The 15,256-nt window shown below is 47.5% G+C and overlaps 1 protein-coding gene across 9 annotated transcripts in view; it reads left to right on the forward strand.

Annotated features, from left to right (window-relative positions):
* CNOT10 (CCR4-NOT transcription complex subunit 10) overlaps positions 1-12,958 on the forward strand; it is a 70,797-nt gene extending 57,839 nt beyond the window's left edge. For 3 of the 9 annotated variants that reach the window (XM_006936560.4, XM_006936558.4, XM_006936559.4), the window contains exons 14-19: positions 3,308-3,442; positions 6,354-6,484; positions 7,667-7,702; positions 7,903-8,030; positions 11,476-11,551; positions 12,526-12,958. In XM_006936560.4, the coding sequence (XP_006936622.2) occupies positions 3,308-3,442; positions 6,354-6,484; positions 7,667-7,702; positions 7,903-8,030; positions 11,476-11,551; positions 12,526-12,677 (658 nt within the window). In that variant the 3' untranslated portion in view covers positions 12,678-12,958. Of the gene's footprint in view, positions 1-3,307; positions 3,443-6,353; positions 6,485-7,666; positions 7,703-7,902; positions 8,031-8,226; positions 10,853-11,475; positions 11,552-12,525 lie in introns of those variants that run through there. The other 6 variants (XM_003992276.5, XM_019810995.3, XM_045037913.1 and 3 more) reach the window with 4 other exon arrangements.
* Positions 12,959-15,256: the final 2,298 nt, after the last annotated feature.

Genomic DNA, 15,256 nt, shown 5'->3' on the forward strand with positions numbered 1-15,256 from the left:
GCTCCTCCAGCATGCAGAGGAGAGAATGTGGGGCTGTGTCAGACCCTCCGTGGGAGGGGGAGAGGGGCCGGGAGAAGCTCTGTGTCTCTTCCCTTGAGGTATAGTTCTTCCAGTCTGGTGACCTGTCAGATCCACTGAGTGCTTGGTAAAGCAGATTGGACAGTGACTCGAGGAAGCAGTGGGGTGGGGCGGGGGGGGGGGGGGGGGCTCGGTATTTTAAGTAGCAGCTCTCAAAAGTAAAGTGAGTTCTCCAGGGGCTTGGTACACCGAGCTGTGTGTGTTGGCAGTGTTAGAGCCCTGCAGGAATTACGCACAGTGGAGTGTTGACTCCTAAGAGGCAAAGGAGGATGAAAGGAGGAGGATGAGAAGCTGGGGCAGATTGTGAGGCACCGAGGAAAGAGGAGCCGTAAATGTTGGCTTGAGTTTCGTGCAGTGATGCTTGCTTAGTCCTGACAGCTCTTGATCAGAATGCCAGCCCACAGAGTTCCACGTTCACCTACATGAGTATTTTTGACAAGAAAGATCGTTGTTGTGACTTGACACGATACCTTCTGGGAGAAGAGGTAAAGTTGAGGAAACCACATTGTACCTGGTACATGACTGCGGTTTGGACTTCCCGGGCAACAGGAACCTGCTGCAATCTTACATGACTGATTTCTGGACCCAAAGTGGGCTTGACAGGGGGCTGGAGCAGTAATAGCCCCCCACTGTCGGGAGAGGCTGGGGCAGGCTTTTCCCAGCAAGCCCGCCCCGAGGTGTGGCCGTCCCGGACGCCAGGCCCCACAGCTTGTGGGACCTTCCCCTGTCTGAGGGGGCTTTGTCCTCGAGGCAGCCTCCCAGCAGGACAGGTAGAGGTCTGGGTGCCACCGAAAGCTGTGGCCTCACCTGTTAGACACCGCCTGCACGGATGCTGGGGGGTTGCGATAGTCTCTGGGCAGCAGACAAAAGATAGTGGGCTTCGGCTTTTAAGGAGCTTATGTTTTGCCCTGACCTTCGCCAAGTCATGAATGAAAATGGACATGAAACTTTGTGATGGTCATTCGTATAGGCCCTAAGCCCATGGGAGGCCTTGGGCCTCTGGAGGTGGAGACTCAGGCCTTAACGGCCGTTTGTCTTCATCAGCAGTACATATGTACCTGGCTAGTGAATGAGGATTCGTTGCCATTTTAAAATGGAAACTACAGGGCGCCTGGGTGGCTCAGTCAGTGAGGCGTCTTGACTCTTGGCTTCGTCTCAGGTCGTGATCTCCCGGTTTTGTGAGTTCTGGCTCTCGGTGCTGGCAGCGCCGAGCCTGCTTGGGATACTCTCTCCCTCCCTCTCTCCCTCCCTCTCTCCCTCCCCTCCCTCTCTCTCTCTGTCTCTCTCTCTGCCATCCCCCCCACCACCACCACTTGTGCTGTCTCTCTCTCAAAATAAACCTAAAGCAAAATTTTCTCACGGCAAACTTTTAAAAAACAATAAAGTAAAAACTACAAATAAGCCAAAAGAGGAAATTAAGTCCCTCTTAATCTCAGGACAGAGCTAGGCACTGAGGAGCTTCTGCACAGGGGAGAGAACTAGCCAAGGTCTCCCTCCTCTGGGCCCATGAGGAAGGGGGTGTTGCCCAGGGGCTGTGGCCACAGAGCAGCCTGGCTGGTCGAGACAGCTCCTGGAAACACAGACATATCCCTTTGAGAATGACACTCCTTGCCTGCTTTCACTCTTTTCTGTGAACAGGGTTCAGATTTTAAGTTAGGAGTTCAGTTAGAAAATTGAAACTTCTGATGTTTGGTTGCTTCCATTTTATTTTATTTATATTTTATTATTTTATTTTATTATTTTTTTTAAGTAGGCTCCATGCCCAATGTGGGGCTTGAATTCACAGCCCTGAGATCAAGAGTCACATGCTGTACTGACTGAGCCAGCCAGGCACCCCTGTTTTCTTCCCTTTTAAAAAGACGAGTTTGAGTACCTATGTGTGCATAGGTACACATGCATTAGAAAAATCGTAACATAATCCTTCCTTTCTGTTTTATCTGTAGGCTGTCCTGTGAACTGATACAGTACCAATGTGATCGGATGGGAAGGGCGGTGAATTGGGGATCAATATTAGTCCCGACTCAAGTCACACACTCTAAGCTAGGGAATATATTTAATGACTTTGGATTTCAGTTTCTACCTTCATAAAACAAGGGACCGCATTAGGCACTCCTTCAGCCCTACCATTGTGGCTTAAGGCCGTAAATGTCCATTTCCTTGTGTTTCCTCTGGGACCAGTCTACCTTTCTGTGTTCTTCGATGCCGAGGGAGCACTTTGCCTTCGGTGGACAAGTTTCCAAGGTTCCAGAAACCAGGAGTCATCCAGTGAAGCGGAAACAGCAGACCACTTCTGGATTTGCCCCACTGTGCTTTCAGAAGGGCCGTTTCTAGTCAGAGGATTTCAGATTACTAGAAAACTGCGGTGGTGCAGCGGTTACATTTTGCTTAGACTGAAATCACAACCCGAATGCACTTAATGATACACATATGTACTGTAATTTGTAAACATAGCTCAAAACCCTGTATCTTCGTTGGTTTCCCTTGTGGTTGGCCATTCAGACCTCATTTCTACTTGACAGGGGTTTATTTTAAGATTGCTTTTTAGAGCGGTTGTTTAACATTCAAGTGATCTATTAGTGCCAAGTCCTTGGCTAGACCTGCTGTAAATGAGCTGCCCGTTAAGTAGAAAACCGAATAGAAATTTAGCTTTCCAGCCCAACTTAGCAAAATCAGTGTAAGCTGAATTTTCTTATCTTCACATGTAGCTTTTCAGCCTGATTTCTTTCTTGAATATTCACAAAGTGTGTAGGCGAATGAAATTCTTTTAGTTACTCTTGATACCGTTGCTTAGGGAGAACTGTAGACTTAACAGGCTCAGAGAGGAACACTTTACAGGAAGCTAAGTGGATTTGTTAGTAACTTAATTGTGTTTCTTCAGGAAATGGGTTTGAAAAAATAAGATCTGCTTCTGTAACTGTATTTCCAGGATGTTAAATGTTCTGTGGGAAGTAAGTTCTCACTAGGCCCGTAACTGCATTATTTTTTTGACAGGCAAAATATATATTGTAACTCTTTTGGTTATTTTGTTAGAGATGGGAGTCAGCTGGGTGGAAGCTACAGATGATTTAGGTAAATAGCAGCACACCGTGCCTTAGATGATAGTTTCTCCATCATCCTAACGCTTACCTGTGGCTTCCTCCTTTCCAGATCGTCACAGCTATAATCAGGGCCTTCTTTCCTATTTAATAACAAATACAGCTGCTGTCAATTTTGTAACTCAGGTTTTCAGCCCTTCCCTTTTGTGTTCCAGATGCTCCATACTTGCCTGCAGTGCTTACGTGGCTCTGGCTTTAGGTGATAACCTTATGGCTTTGAATCACGCAGATAAACTTCTTCAGCAGCCCAAGCTGTCAGGATCCCTTAAGTAAGTGTGGCTTGCCCTGTGCGTCCGGGTTTGTTTTGTGTGGAGGTTTTCGTTAGTTTTTGGTGCATATTGCTGCTTTTTGCCCCCTCGGTGGGATATATATTATCTAGACAAGGCAACTGATTGAAGCATTAATTTGGTAATTCCGCGTTAGGCTCTTTACTCTTGTACCTCAAGGATTAACAGCGAGAGCGTTTGCTGGACGGAGCGTCAGGAAGTGGGAACTGCACAGTGTCTCCTGTCCGCTGCTGGGCCTGTCTGGAGCGCGTGTCCACATATTGGTCCCCAAGATAAAGGGAGTCCTCAGGGAGAAGACCCACACGAAAAGGAGTTTCTTCAACGGGATAAATCTGATGCAAGGACTGCGGTTTAAAGGGGCCAACAAGCATTCTGAGTACAGGAGTTTTATTCAAACTCCGCAGAGGCCTCTTCACTAGTAGTGTCATTGTCATTCTAAAATTTGCTAAAGCACATCTTTCCTTTTATGGAAATTGAGTGAGAAGCAGCGTCCTCTGAATCTTTGTATGTGGCTTTTACTCAAAGCCACAAATACTCTGCATACCATTAGGACAGTTGTTTTTCTCATTCATCCTGTGGGTGAATACTTATGATCTCCAAAATATAATTACTTACTCTTGCTTTTTAGTGGTCTTGTTTATAATGTGCAGTGCTTAGAATTGTGAGATCGTACTCTGAGGAATAATTCTGCTAAGGTTTAATTATTTTTGTCTTCAAGAAAACGTATTGCTGTATACAAGCATCTAAAATTAACATCGATTAAGGCTGTTTCAGGCCAGTGTTCCCCAAACACACGTTTGTATTTCAAAAAAAAAAAAAAAAAAGAGTAAGAGAGCATCCGGTGAGGTGAGAGACTGCCACAATTCAGACCTAAGACAGCTGCCCTTCTGCAAGAAAACTTCATCCAGCGTCCAGGCCGGGAGGGAGCCTGAGTTCCAGCTGGAGGCAGGCGGGCTCCCACTGAGGGGAGGCTCCGTCACCCAGCTCCGTGAAGCCCCAGCGAAGTCCCGGCCAGCCGGGTCGGCTGCCACAGCCATCACCACGATCCAGCGCTCAGGCTGCGGCTGTGACGCGCTCGGCCAGTGCGAGAGCGAGAGCGGTGTTCTCTTTTTCTTTTCAACGGAAATGAAACCCAAGTCCTCGCTGCTTCTTAAAATTCTTGGGTTGACATTGTGGTCCCTATTCTCAGATAAATCCCAAGTAGGTTCGTGCCCTCTGTTGGAGGGTTTCTAAGTTCATTTGTCAACTTTCAGGGGATTGGCCAAGCCTGGTCATTTCTTTTTTGATTCTCTTAACTCTCCTTTCCTGAGTGTTGGTTTCTTAGTGAACAGCGAGATCACTGTCTGTCTTCCCAGTAAAGACAGGTAGGTCGTTCTGCATCTGGCAGCTCAGCAGCTCGACCCCCCTCACTCCTTGTTGCTTTCTGGACACGTAGTCAAAGGTTTCTTGGCTTTGGGTGTCACGAAGGCGTGGCATTTGGCTAAAAACGGAAAACGTCTTGAAATAAATTCACAGAAAACAATTTGAACTAGTTCTTTAGATATATGTGTTTGTGTTTTGCAATGATTACTGGCTTGCGGATACTAAAGAAAAACTTCAAATTATCTTATTTCAAAATATAATTGAAGTTACTGATTTTTTAAAAACTTGTCCGTTCTGTTAGACTATTTGGTGGAGAAGCAAAGTAAAAAGTCATTGCAGCTCCTGGTACTTAGAAGAAATTCCTTAATAAAAAATTAAAGAGCTCTTGAGTAGTTAATGCATATTAAAAAATCCCTAAAAAGATTATATTGAAAAAAGCCTAAAATTGGAGGGCTTGAGATTCATGGGGACAGATTCACTTGGGGCAGGCTAGCTAGAGTAGGTGAGACCTGAGCTAACCATTTAAAAGGAGTTGGGCATAGAGATTAAATAAATTAAGTAAGTAAAAATATTAAAAAAAATATATGGGAGGGCCCCTGACTGGCTCAGTCAGTGGAGTCTGCAACTCTTGATCTTGGTGTTGTGAGTTCAGGCCCCATCATGGATGTAGAGATTACTTTAAAAATAAAATCCTAAGTAAGTAAATCTTTAAAAAAAGAAGAGGAGTAGATATTGGCTTGTGGGGATGAGGCCAGGCTTGCCCAAGAAGGCAAGGCCACCGGGGAGCAGTGGGTGTGCCCAGCCCAGGACACTGTCTGGTGGGATGGAGAGCCATCTCTGAGGGGGTGGGAATAGTGACTGGATGTAGAAACGTGGGACCAAACCTGGAGAACTTTAAATCCATAAAAGTTTTGTTTTGTTCTCGTGTAGAAAAAGTCATTAAGATTTTCAGCAAGCGTGTAAAATATCTAATCCTGTTTTATTTTTGAAAAATCAGTCAGGTGACCGTAGGGAAAAATCATCTTGTAAGCAAAGGACTGGAAGAAGCAGGCTGTTGTAAGCCAGGAGGATGTGTATCCGTCCTGATGTCAGTGGGCATAAAATAGATTTGACAAAGCAGGAGACCTTTGGAATAGAAGTAGAGTTGGTCCAACCCGCATCTGGTCTCAGTCCAGTCTGGCCCTCCGCTGTCTCTGGACCCGTCCAGCAGCAGAGCCTGATGGCTTCATCCTTCGACCGAGCTGCTGTTTTAGAACTTCATTCTAAAACAGAGCTTCATGTTGATGTTACTTTCCGCATAAACAGAACAGTATGTTTGCCTGTTGTCAGCTGCTTTCTGAATCGACACATGTCATTTGTTCCAGCTTAGCTAATACAAACAATTGTTGTATATTTTAAGATACTTTTACAAAGAGATAAAATTTAGCCCTTAATTAATCCGTTTATAGACGTGAAATACATGAAGCGTATGCACACCAAAGCTTGTTATACACTGGGTGTTGTGTGTATGTGATCTGTTTATTTCATTTAGGTTTTTGGGCCATTTGTATGCTGCAGAAGCCCTCATCTCTCTGGACAGGATATCTGATGCCATTACTCACTTGAACCCCGAGAATGTCACTGATGTTTCCTTGGGCATCTCTTCAAATGAACAGGACCAAGGTTTGTTCGTGAGGACACATTTGATCAGAACTGGTCACCGTTTCCACAGCCTTCCTGTTGTAACTCAGGATGTGTGGAAATTTAAGGGCACAGTTGGAAAGGGAAGGAGATTTTAGGTTGGCCGTCTACAAATTTGGCTGTACTTACTTTGTAGTAATTGTTTGCTGGGTAGATCTGGGAGTTGATTATCATATGGTCTAAATGCTCATTATAGAGGGGTGCCTGGCTGGCTTAGTTGGTAGAACGTGCAACTCTGATCTCGGGGTCATGAGTTCGAGCCCCGTGTTGGATGTAAAGATTACTTACCAAAAAGAAAAGAGAGACTCTTTTAAATCAGTTTTCACTTTTGAAAGCATGGTAGTATTAGAAAAATTTGTTTTGTTTTGAAACGTTTGTGTGTATTTATTTTGAGAGAGCGTGTGTGCATGAATGGGAGCCGGGCACAGAGAGAGAGAGAACCCCGAGCAGGCCTCACGCTCAGTGCAAAGCCCAACCCCGGGGCCTGATCCTGCAGCCTGCAAGATATCAACCTGAGGCATTATCAAGAATCTGACACTTAGGGGCACCTGGCTGGCTCAGTGGCTTGAGCGTTTGACTTCAGCTCAGGCCATGATGTCAGTGCAAGAGTTTGAGCCCCGCGTCGGGCTCTGTGCCAACAGCTCAGGGCCTGGAGCCTGCTTTGGATTCTGTGTCTCCCTCTCTCTCTGCCCCTCCCCTGCTCTCTCTCTCTCTCTCTCTCTCTCTCTCTCTCTCTCTCTCTCTCTCTCTCTCTCTGTCTCTCAGAAATAAATAAACATTAAAAAAATTTTAAAAAAAAAAGTATCTAACACTTAACCGACTGAGCCACCCAGGCACCTCTAGAACGATTTGTTTTGAGTCTCATACTGTATTTTTCTCTTTGGAGGGATTCAGCAGTCCAGGGAAAAGTAGAAAGCATTCAAAAGTGAGTTTTAAATCATGGCTAAGTTTTTAAGGAAGCAAGACTGGCATTCATTGTATTCGAGATTATTATGCAGGCATGGGGGGAGGGGGCTACCTGCTGGGACCCTCCGGTAGAGCCTCCCGTGACATACTGAGAGATTGCTTCGATAGAGTGGATTTTCCATTTCATAAACAGACTAGGTTTCTAGAAAATATGCTGTGTTGTCCTACCCCCTCAGGTTTGTTTTCTTGTCTTTGTAGGATCGGACAAAGGTGAAAATGAAGCAATGGAATCCTGTGAGTAAGAAGTTTCGTAAATACTTAAAGTAGCCTGGCTCACACCCCAAAGATGTAGACTCAAGCCTTCCGTGTCCTTCATTTGTCAGCCTAAAAATAGGGCTGAGCTCTATTCTGCGCAGCCGCTGGGGCGGTCGATTGGGTGGCGCTCTTGCCCTTGCCCTGGCCTCTTCAGCACGGTCCGCGCTCTTTTTCCCCAGCTGGGAAGCGGGCCCCCCAGTGCTACCCCAGTTCCGTCACCTCTGCCAGGACCGTGATGCTGTTCAATCTCGGCAGCGCCTACTGTCTGCGGAGCGAATACGACAAGGCTCGAAAGTGTCTGCACCAGGTGAGGCCAGCAAAAGGTTTGCAGTCTGTGGGTCTTGTTGCTGAGTTTGAGGCTCTGGTCAGTTTGTTAAAAATCAGAATATTACTTTCCCAAGCTTAAAAGTGCCCTTGCAAGGTAAACAACGATCAGCTATTGAAAACGAACTAGGCATTTACTGGAGAGTTCTTCCTGATGGTTTTAATAATTAAAATTTCAGAAGACTGGAAACCAATGTAAATAAGGGATCATCTGAATAATGGTGCATCCATATAGCCGAACACATGCAGCTGTAAACTCTGTGGACCAAAATGATGACATAGCCGAGACCTGCTAAGTGAAAGGACCTTTTGTATGTGCATAAAAGAGCTGTCGAAGGACACGCTAGAAGCTGCAGAGACTGGTCATGGGCGGCAGGGTACGAACTGTGGGGCTGGAGCACTAAAGCAAGAGACTTCAGACCGAGAGCTGGCAGCCTGTCCCTGAAATGCACCCCTGAATCCTACCGCTGAGATGGTGCGTCATCACTAGGACCCCGGGAAGATTCTGATTGAGCCTCTTTAGGATTCCCGCCCATCCCCAGATGAGTCACGGACCCTTACCTATAGAAGGGGAGGATGTATCACCAGTGGCAGCTCCAGAGGGATGTCACAGACTCAGAAAGGGGTGATTCCTCAAAAGGATAATCATTCAGCAAGTGTCTGAGCACTTGCTTCTCAGTAGGCCACGGGAATAAGACAGTAAACAGGTCGGCATGCCACAACCCTGCCTAAGAAGGGAGTTGCAAGGTCAGAGCGATGCAGAATTCTAAGATTTCAAATGCGGAGACTTTGAGCCAAATGCTATATTCACCAGCAGCACGTGAGAGGGCCCACGTCCCTGTATGCTTATCGGGGAACTGACATTGAAACTGAACCTGTTCTCCGGAGATAATGGTGGCTCCTGGAAATTTCCTAGGAAGTCCACCATATTGTGTATAGCATTGAAGAACCTTACCGTGCCGAAATAGCCAAGAGTGATGTTTAGTTAACTTAGTGGCATCTCGTCGGCACTTCTGATCCCAAATCAGAAAAGTTAAGTGATGGGACTATCCAGGGAAACGTGTGTGCCGTCATCTCGCAGTGGAGTCACACAAGTTGACGGGGAAGGAGTTGAAAAACTCACTGCTCTTGGTGGCCGGGCTAGGGTATTTAACAACCCTTCTGAGAGTGCCCATGGACCCCAGTGGCTGGAGCAAACAGGGCCTTTGATCCAAGTTGCAGAGTGCACAGTCTAGCCCAGGTTCTCGTGCAGCAGGTGGCCGAGGCGGCTGCCACGCTGGGAGACACAGACGGGTAGGGGCTGGCTCTGGGTCTGAAGGGGCGGGGCTGTTTTGGTCCCTTGGGGTTTAGGTTAATCCAGTGCCTGAACCTGTGTTAATTGGGAGGCCCGCCCTGCCTGGGAGGGCAGGGCCGTGCTCTGCGCCGATGGTTCCGAGGGTCCCTGCCCACCACTAGCCTTTCTGAACGGCCAGTAAGCACAGCACCATCAAGTCTCATAAAATTGCTGCTGTGAATTCTCGTACCTGCGGGAAAGCTGCAGACTGTAGTCCACGCAGAGAACGATAAATGACCTGCGGTAACTAGCCACCTGGAGGCAAAGTGGACGTTGCAGCACCCACAGCATGCTGTGAAGAGGCTCTTGCCCGTATGAGGCTTGGCCCGGAAGTGTGAACTCTGTTTCCTGAACTGAGTGGTTGCCCCTCAGGGCGGTGGTGAGAGGAACAAAAGCCTCCGTGCTTCACTCGTGAGGAACTTGGGTCGTGTGCCCTGGGTGCGAGTCCCTGCTCACCCGAGATTTCTCCTGGGGCTGCCGGGAGCTGACCTTGTGCAAGTGTCTGGTCCCCCAGACGTCTCCCATCTCCACAGCGGGGCCTGCGAGTCCTGTCTCCCCATTTTCTGCTTCTCCGATTCCATTCTGAGAGAGAGAGGACTGAGGCGGGCGCCTCCCCAAAGCTCTCCGTTCCCCAGAAACCTACTTTTCTCTGCGTATCCACGGTGCATTCGCTCTCCTCTCTCCCTAGCATTTGGGGAAATCTGTTTGGATTACTGTTAGCCGTTTGCACGCCTGTGGTTCTCAGGATGAGCCCGTGTCTTAGCCGCACGCCCATGTCTGGTCAGGAAGCGTCTGTACGAGTGCACTTTCTGATCAGGGAGCAGGCAGAGCAGCCTGGCACCAGAGCACCCGAGACTGGATGGGGAAATACGAGTTGATAGTGCGGGTGGGGAAAGGGCTGCAGCCCAGAGAGGCCCCGCCTGAGGAAATAGACCTCTGGTCTCGGCACGGCTGACCCAGAGCAAGCCTGGCGTCCTTTCTCAGGACTGGTCAGGGAGAAACTGCTAGCTGGAGATGTGACCCTCAGGTCCAGAAAAGGACAGCGTGTTGCTTAGTTAAATTATTTTATTTGACGAAGTTGTGCTATTTCAGTCCTCAAGAATGAGGACATCGAAAATGCTTAGTGGTATGCTTGTTTCCAAGTTTTTGGTGTTCCCCCCCCCCCCCCGAGAGCGAGTGTTGTGGAGGGGCAGAGAGAGAGGGAGAGAGAGAATCCCAAGCAGACTCCACATTGTCAGCACAGAGCCCAACACAGGGCTCAGACTGATGAACCATGAGATCATGACCTGAACTGAAATCTAGAGTCGGATGCTTAACCAGCTGAGCCACCCGGGTGCCCCTGTGTCACCAACTTTTTCTTTTTAGTTTGAGTTCTTACTGCTTAGGTTGGGAACTTGGGGCCTACGATACTGAGCTGTTACTTAGGAACACAAATGGACATGCACATTTGAATATAAATGCAACGATGTCTAGAGTGAAAGCCACCAACAGACCTGCACCAGTGAGTGACTGGAGTGTAGAATGAGAAATGTCTGACATCCTTCTTAAAACCAAATAGAGTCAAGACACGGGAGAAAAACCCCAAGCAGGCAAAAACCAAGAGGGAAGAAAAGCATTCCCCTATTAAGAATTCATGATGGGGCGCCTGGGTGGCTCAGTCGGTTGAGCGGCCGACTTCGGCTCAGGTCACGATCTCACCGGTCTGTGGGTCCGAGCCCCGCGTCGGGCTCTGTGCTGACGGCTCGGAGCCTGGAACCTGCTTCGGATTCTGCATCTCCCTCTCTCTCTGCCCCTCTCCCACTTGTTCTCTCTCTCTCTCAAAAATAAATAAAATGTTAAAAAAAATATTTTTAAAAAGGAATTCCGAGGTAAGGAAAATCATCAAACTAAAAATTACATGTGTAGTTGAATCCGTAGGGACAAGGACAGACGTCAGAGCAGAACTGTAGTAGCTCCTAGGAGCTGCTGTGAGAAGGAGCTGCACAAGTTTGCTAACTTGCCATCGGTAGGCTTTTTTTTTTTCTCCTCTCGGCATTCTTTGGAGTTTGTCTCCAGCGGTTGGTTTTTCACGGGGTCTTCTTTGTTTTGAGCAAAGGCGGCTTCGATGATCCACCCTAAGGAGGTGCCCCCTGAGGCCATCCTACTGGCAGTCTACCTGGAGCTACAAAATGGTAAGTCAGTCTTCTCCCTAGTTAGGACTGGACCCTTTCAAAGAGCCCCAGGCTTTTGGGATCTGGTTTATCTCTTTGAATTTGAAACTCGGCCTGCCTTGAACATATTACCCATCAAGTTCTTCTAGGAAAAAAAAAACCGGAGCTAGGGAGTTTTTGGTATCTTACAAATTCCTACTTCTTGCAAGTTAGCCATGTCTGCTCCTTTTTTTAATCTGTGAAAAGGCAGGGAAGCATAGCTTCTGACAGCTAATTATGGTTTAATCCCTGCTAATTAACCTTTCTCTTAGGCAGCCCAAATGAAGTGAGAACATGAGTCAGGATGCCAGTTGCTAAGAGTTGTACACTGTAGCATTTGGAACATAGATGTCATTAGTGAGTTTTACAGTAAGCCAGTTTTGCTGGAATCATCCAAACCTAAATCCAGGCCATACCTCTGAGCACATACAACCCTTGAGGACGTGGCTTCTGGGAAGAACGGCTGCGGGCCCTATATAAGACAGCGTGAAGCAGAGAGGAGACCTGTGTGGAAGAAATTAAAGAAACAGACATACTAAGAGTTCTGAGTCGTGTCTCCTTTTGATCGTGGGAATCCTTACATGGTTCCTTTCTTTTTATAGCTTTCGCCAGCATTTAAGTGCCTGGTACCCAGCTGGCCTTGGCTTCCCGAAAGGTGTGATTAGGGCTGGCCCACTGGTCCCAGAGCCCTCTTCCATGCAGTCTACCTTCGGAGACCAGTTCTCAAGCTGGGCTGTATCTTAGAATCACTGTGGGGCTCTTGCCCAGGGCGCACCCCGTGTCTCTGAAATCGGTTTGTGGGGATGGGACAGATGTGTTATGTGGCTTCAGGGTGCAGCAACGGCGGCAGACTGCTGCTCTCCTGGACCACCTTTGGCTCCCTTGCACGCTGCTGATGGCTTGCTTTGTGCGTGATGCTGTTTATGCTGCTTCGTTAATGGGAAGTGTTTTTACAGGTAACACCCAGCTGGCCTTACAGATCATCAAAAGGAATCAGCTGCTTCCTGCGGTGAAAACACTGTCTGAGATGAGAAAGAAGCCAGTGTTCCAGCCTGTCCACCCGGTCCAGCCCATCCAAATGCCGGCTTTCACTGCACACAGAAAGTGACATTTTTGCTCTCAGAAAACTGTTACTTGAGACCAGGGGGGTATTTACAGGCCTTTTCAGTTGTATCACGGCAGAACGAATAAAAGAAAGATGGTGAAAGGTGCTAGTTTTGAAGACACGCTTTTGAAACGATTCTAACCCCTGGTTTCCTTTTTGCAGGAAGCTCAGTTAAAATTAAGGGTTCACAAACTCATTTTCATCTGTTTTTCTTTAGTCTTAAACTGTGCGCCATTATGTGATGTATCTGTGTCATAGGCAATTAAAACACGGTCTTACCAGAAGAGTCTTGTACAGTTTTGTTGTTATTGCAGCCGTTGGACCGTCTTAGCCCCTGAGGTTTAGTGCTCAAGCTTTCAAACCTGCCACAGCTGTCAGTAGCTGGCCTGGGGGCAGAGAGGAGGGACACTGATGTGTTTTCTGCCTCCTTGGGACTGAAAGGACCAGAAAATGCACAGTAAAACCCACGGGGCCAGTAAAATTGGCTTCAGAGGAGACAACTGGGCTGATAGGAATCACTTGCTTCAAGATTAGAGATGAAGAGCAAGCCGGTTCAGGGCACTGGTTTTGTTCACCTCCCCTGCACCCTCAGGCAGAGGCCCCGCTTCTGGAGGCTGTCAGCAGGGAGCCCCAGGTTCATTGCTAAGCCCTGTGCAGGTGCAAACAAAAAGTTAAAAAATTGCGTCTTTCTGGGGCGCCTGGCTGGCTCAGTCATAGAGCATGTGACTCTTGATCTCGGGTTATAAGTTTGAGCCCTATGTTGGGTGTAGACATTACTTAAAAGAATAATTTTTTTAAAAAAGTGTTTTAGGGGCGCCTGGGTGGCTCAGTCGGTTGAGCTTCAGACTTCGGCTCAGGTCCTGATCTCACAGTCTGAGAGTTTGAGCCCCGCATCGGGCTCTGGGCTGACAGCTCAGAGCCTGGAGCCTGCTTCAGATTCTGTGTCTCCCTCTCTCTCTGACCCTCCCCCATTCATGCTCAGTCTCTCTCTGTCTCAGAAATAAACAAACATTAAAAAAATTAAAAAATAAATTAAAAAAAAGTTTTTTAATGTTTGCTTTTTTTTTTAATTTTTTTTTCAACATTTATTTATTTTTGGGACAGAGAGAGACAGAGCATGAACGGGGGAGGGGCAGAGAGAGAGGGAGACACAGAATCGGAAACAGGCTCCAGGCTCTGAGCCATCAGCCCAGAGCCCGACGCGGGGCTCGAACTCACGACCGCGAGATCGTGACCTGGCTGAAGTTGGACGCTTAACCGACTGCGACTGCGCCACCCAGGCGCCCCAGAATGTTTACTTTTGAGAGCAAGAGAGAGAGTGTGAGTGGGGAAGGGGCAGGGAGAGAGGGGGAGACACAATCCAAAGCAGGCTCCAGGCTCTGAGCTGTCAGTACAGAGCCTGACGCGGGGCTCAAACCCACAGACCGTGAGAACATGACCTGAGCCTAAGTCAGACGCTCAACTGACTGAGCCACCCGGGTGCCCCGAAAGAATAATTTTTTTAAAAATTGCATCTTTTCGAGAGACGGGTATATGTTACGGGATTGACATGACCAAAATTTGTCCATAAGGTCAACACATTAACTTTGGGGTTAAAAAAGCCATAATACAGACTTGTTTAGAAAAATTGGGGGAGGAGCGCCTGGCTGGCTCAGTCAAAGGAGCATGCAACTCTTGATCCTTAGGGTTGTGAGTTCAAGTCCCACATTGGGTGTGAAGGTTACTTAAAATCTTTAAAAAAAAAAAAAAGAAAGAAAAGAAAAAACTGGGTGACCTTCTGGTTGAGACCGTGTTTGGTAGGTTCATCCAAGCTTGCTGTTGGGAAGTGTCCCTTGCTGTCTACACCTCTTCAGTTCCCCAGTTTGGAGACCACGTTCAGACAGGGAAGTATGACACCCCAGCTGATCTCTGTACTTCCCCATTTTCACACCTGGAGAGGAAAGTGTTTGGGTAACAGCACATCATTTACTCAACACTTGATGTGACTTACTCTGTTGCTGAACTCACTTCAGATAGGGATATCTACCAGAACAAGGTATTTGTGGAGGTAACTAGACATTGCCCACAAAGGACTCAGAGAAGGGGGGGGGGGTCTTTCTGCACTTTTTATGTTTATTATTTGGGAGAGAAAACGCAAGCTGGTAAAGGGCAGAGAGAATCCCAAGCAGACTCCGTGCTGTCAGCCCCAGATCAGCAGCAGCTCTGGGGGACCCACTCGTGCTGCAGGAGGGTGGCAGAACTGTTAGGCCTGGGCATTTCTGGAGAGTGAGTCCACAGAACTTATAAATTGGTAAATTCCAGGGGATCATGGTAGTGTGAAATGGGAAGAGGCCTGTTCATTGTGCTTGAGGACAATACATCTTTGGCTAAATCTCAAGAAATGAGAACTTTTCCTTGCTTGCCGCTTGGTTTGTGGGAAAGCAGGAACAGCTGTGAGCAGGTGAGGCCCCATATCGCTGTATTAAGTGAAGAATACATTGGGCTGTTAGTACACAATAGGTTACTAATTTTTTTTAATTTTTTTTCTACATTTATTTATTTTTGAGAGACAGAGACAACGTGAGCAGGGCAGGGGCAGAGAG

Source organism: Felis catus, chromosome C2 (genome assembly GCF_018350175.1).
Source record: "Felis catus isolate Fca126 chromosome C2, F.catus_Fca126_mat1.0, whole genome shotgun sequence".
Lineage (NCBI taxonomy): Eukaryota > Metazoa > Chordata > Mammalia > Carnivora > Felidae > Felis > Felis catus.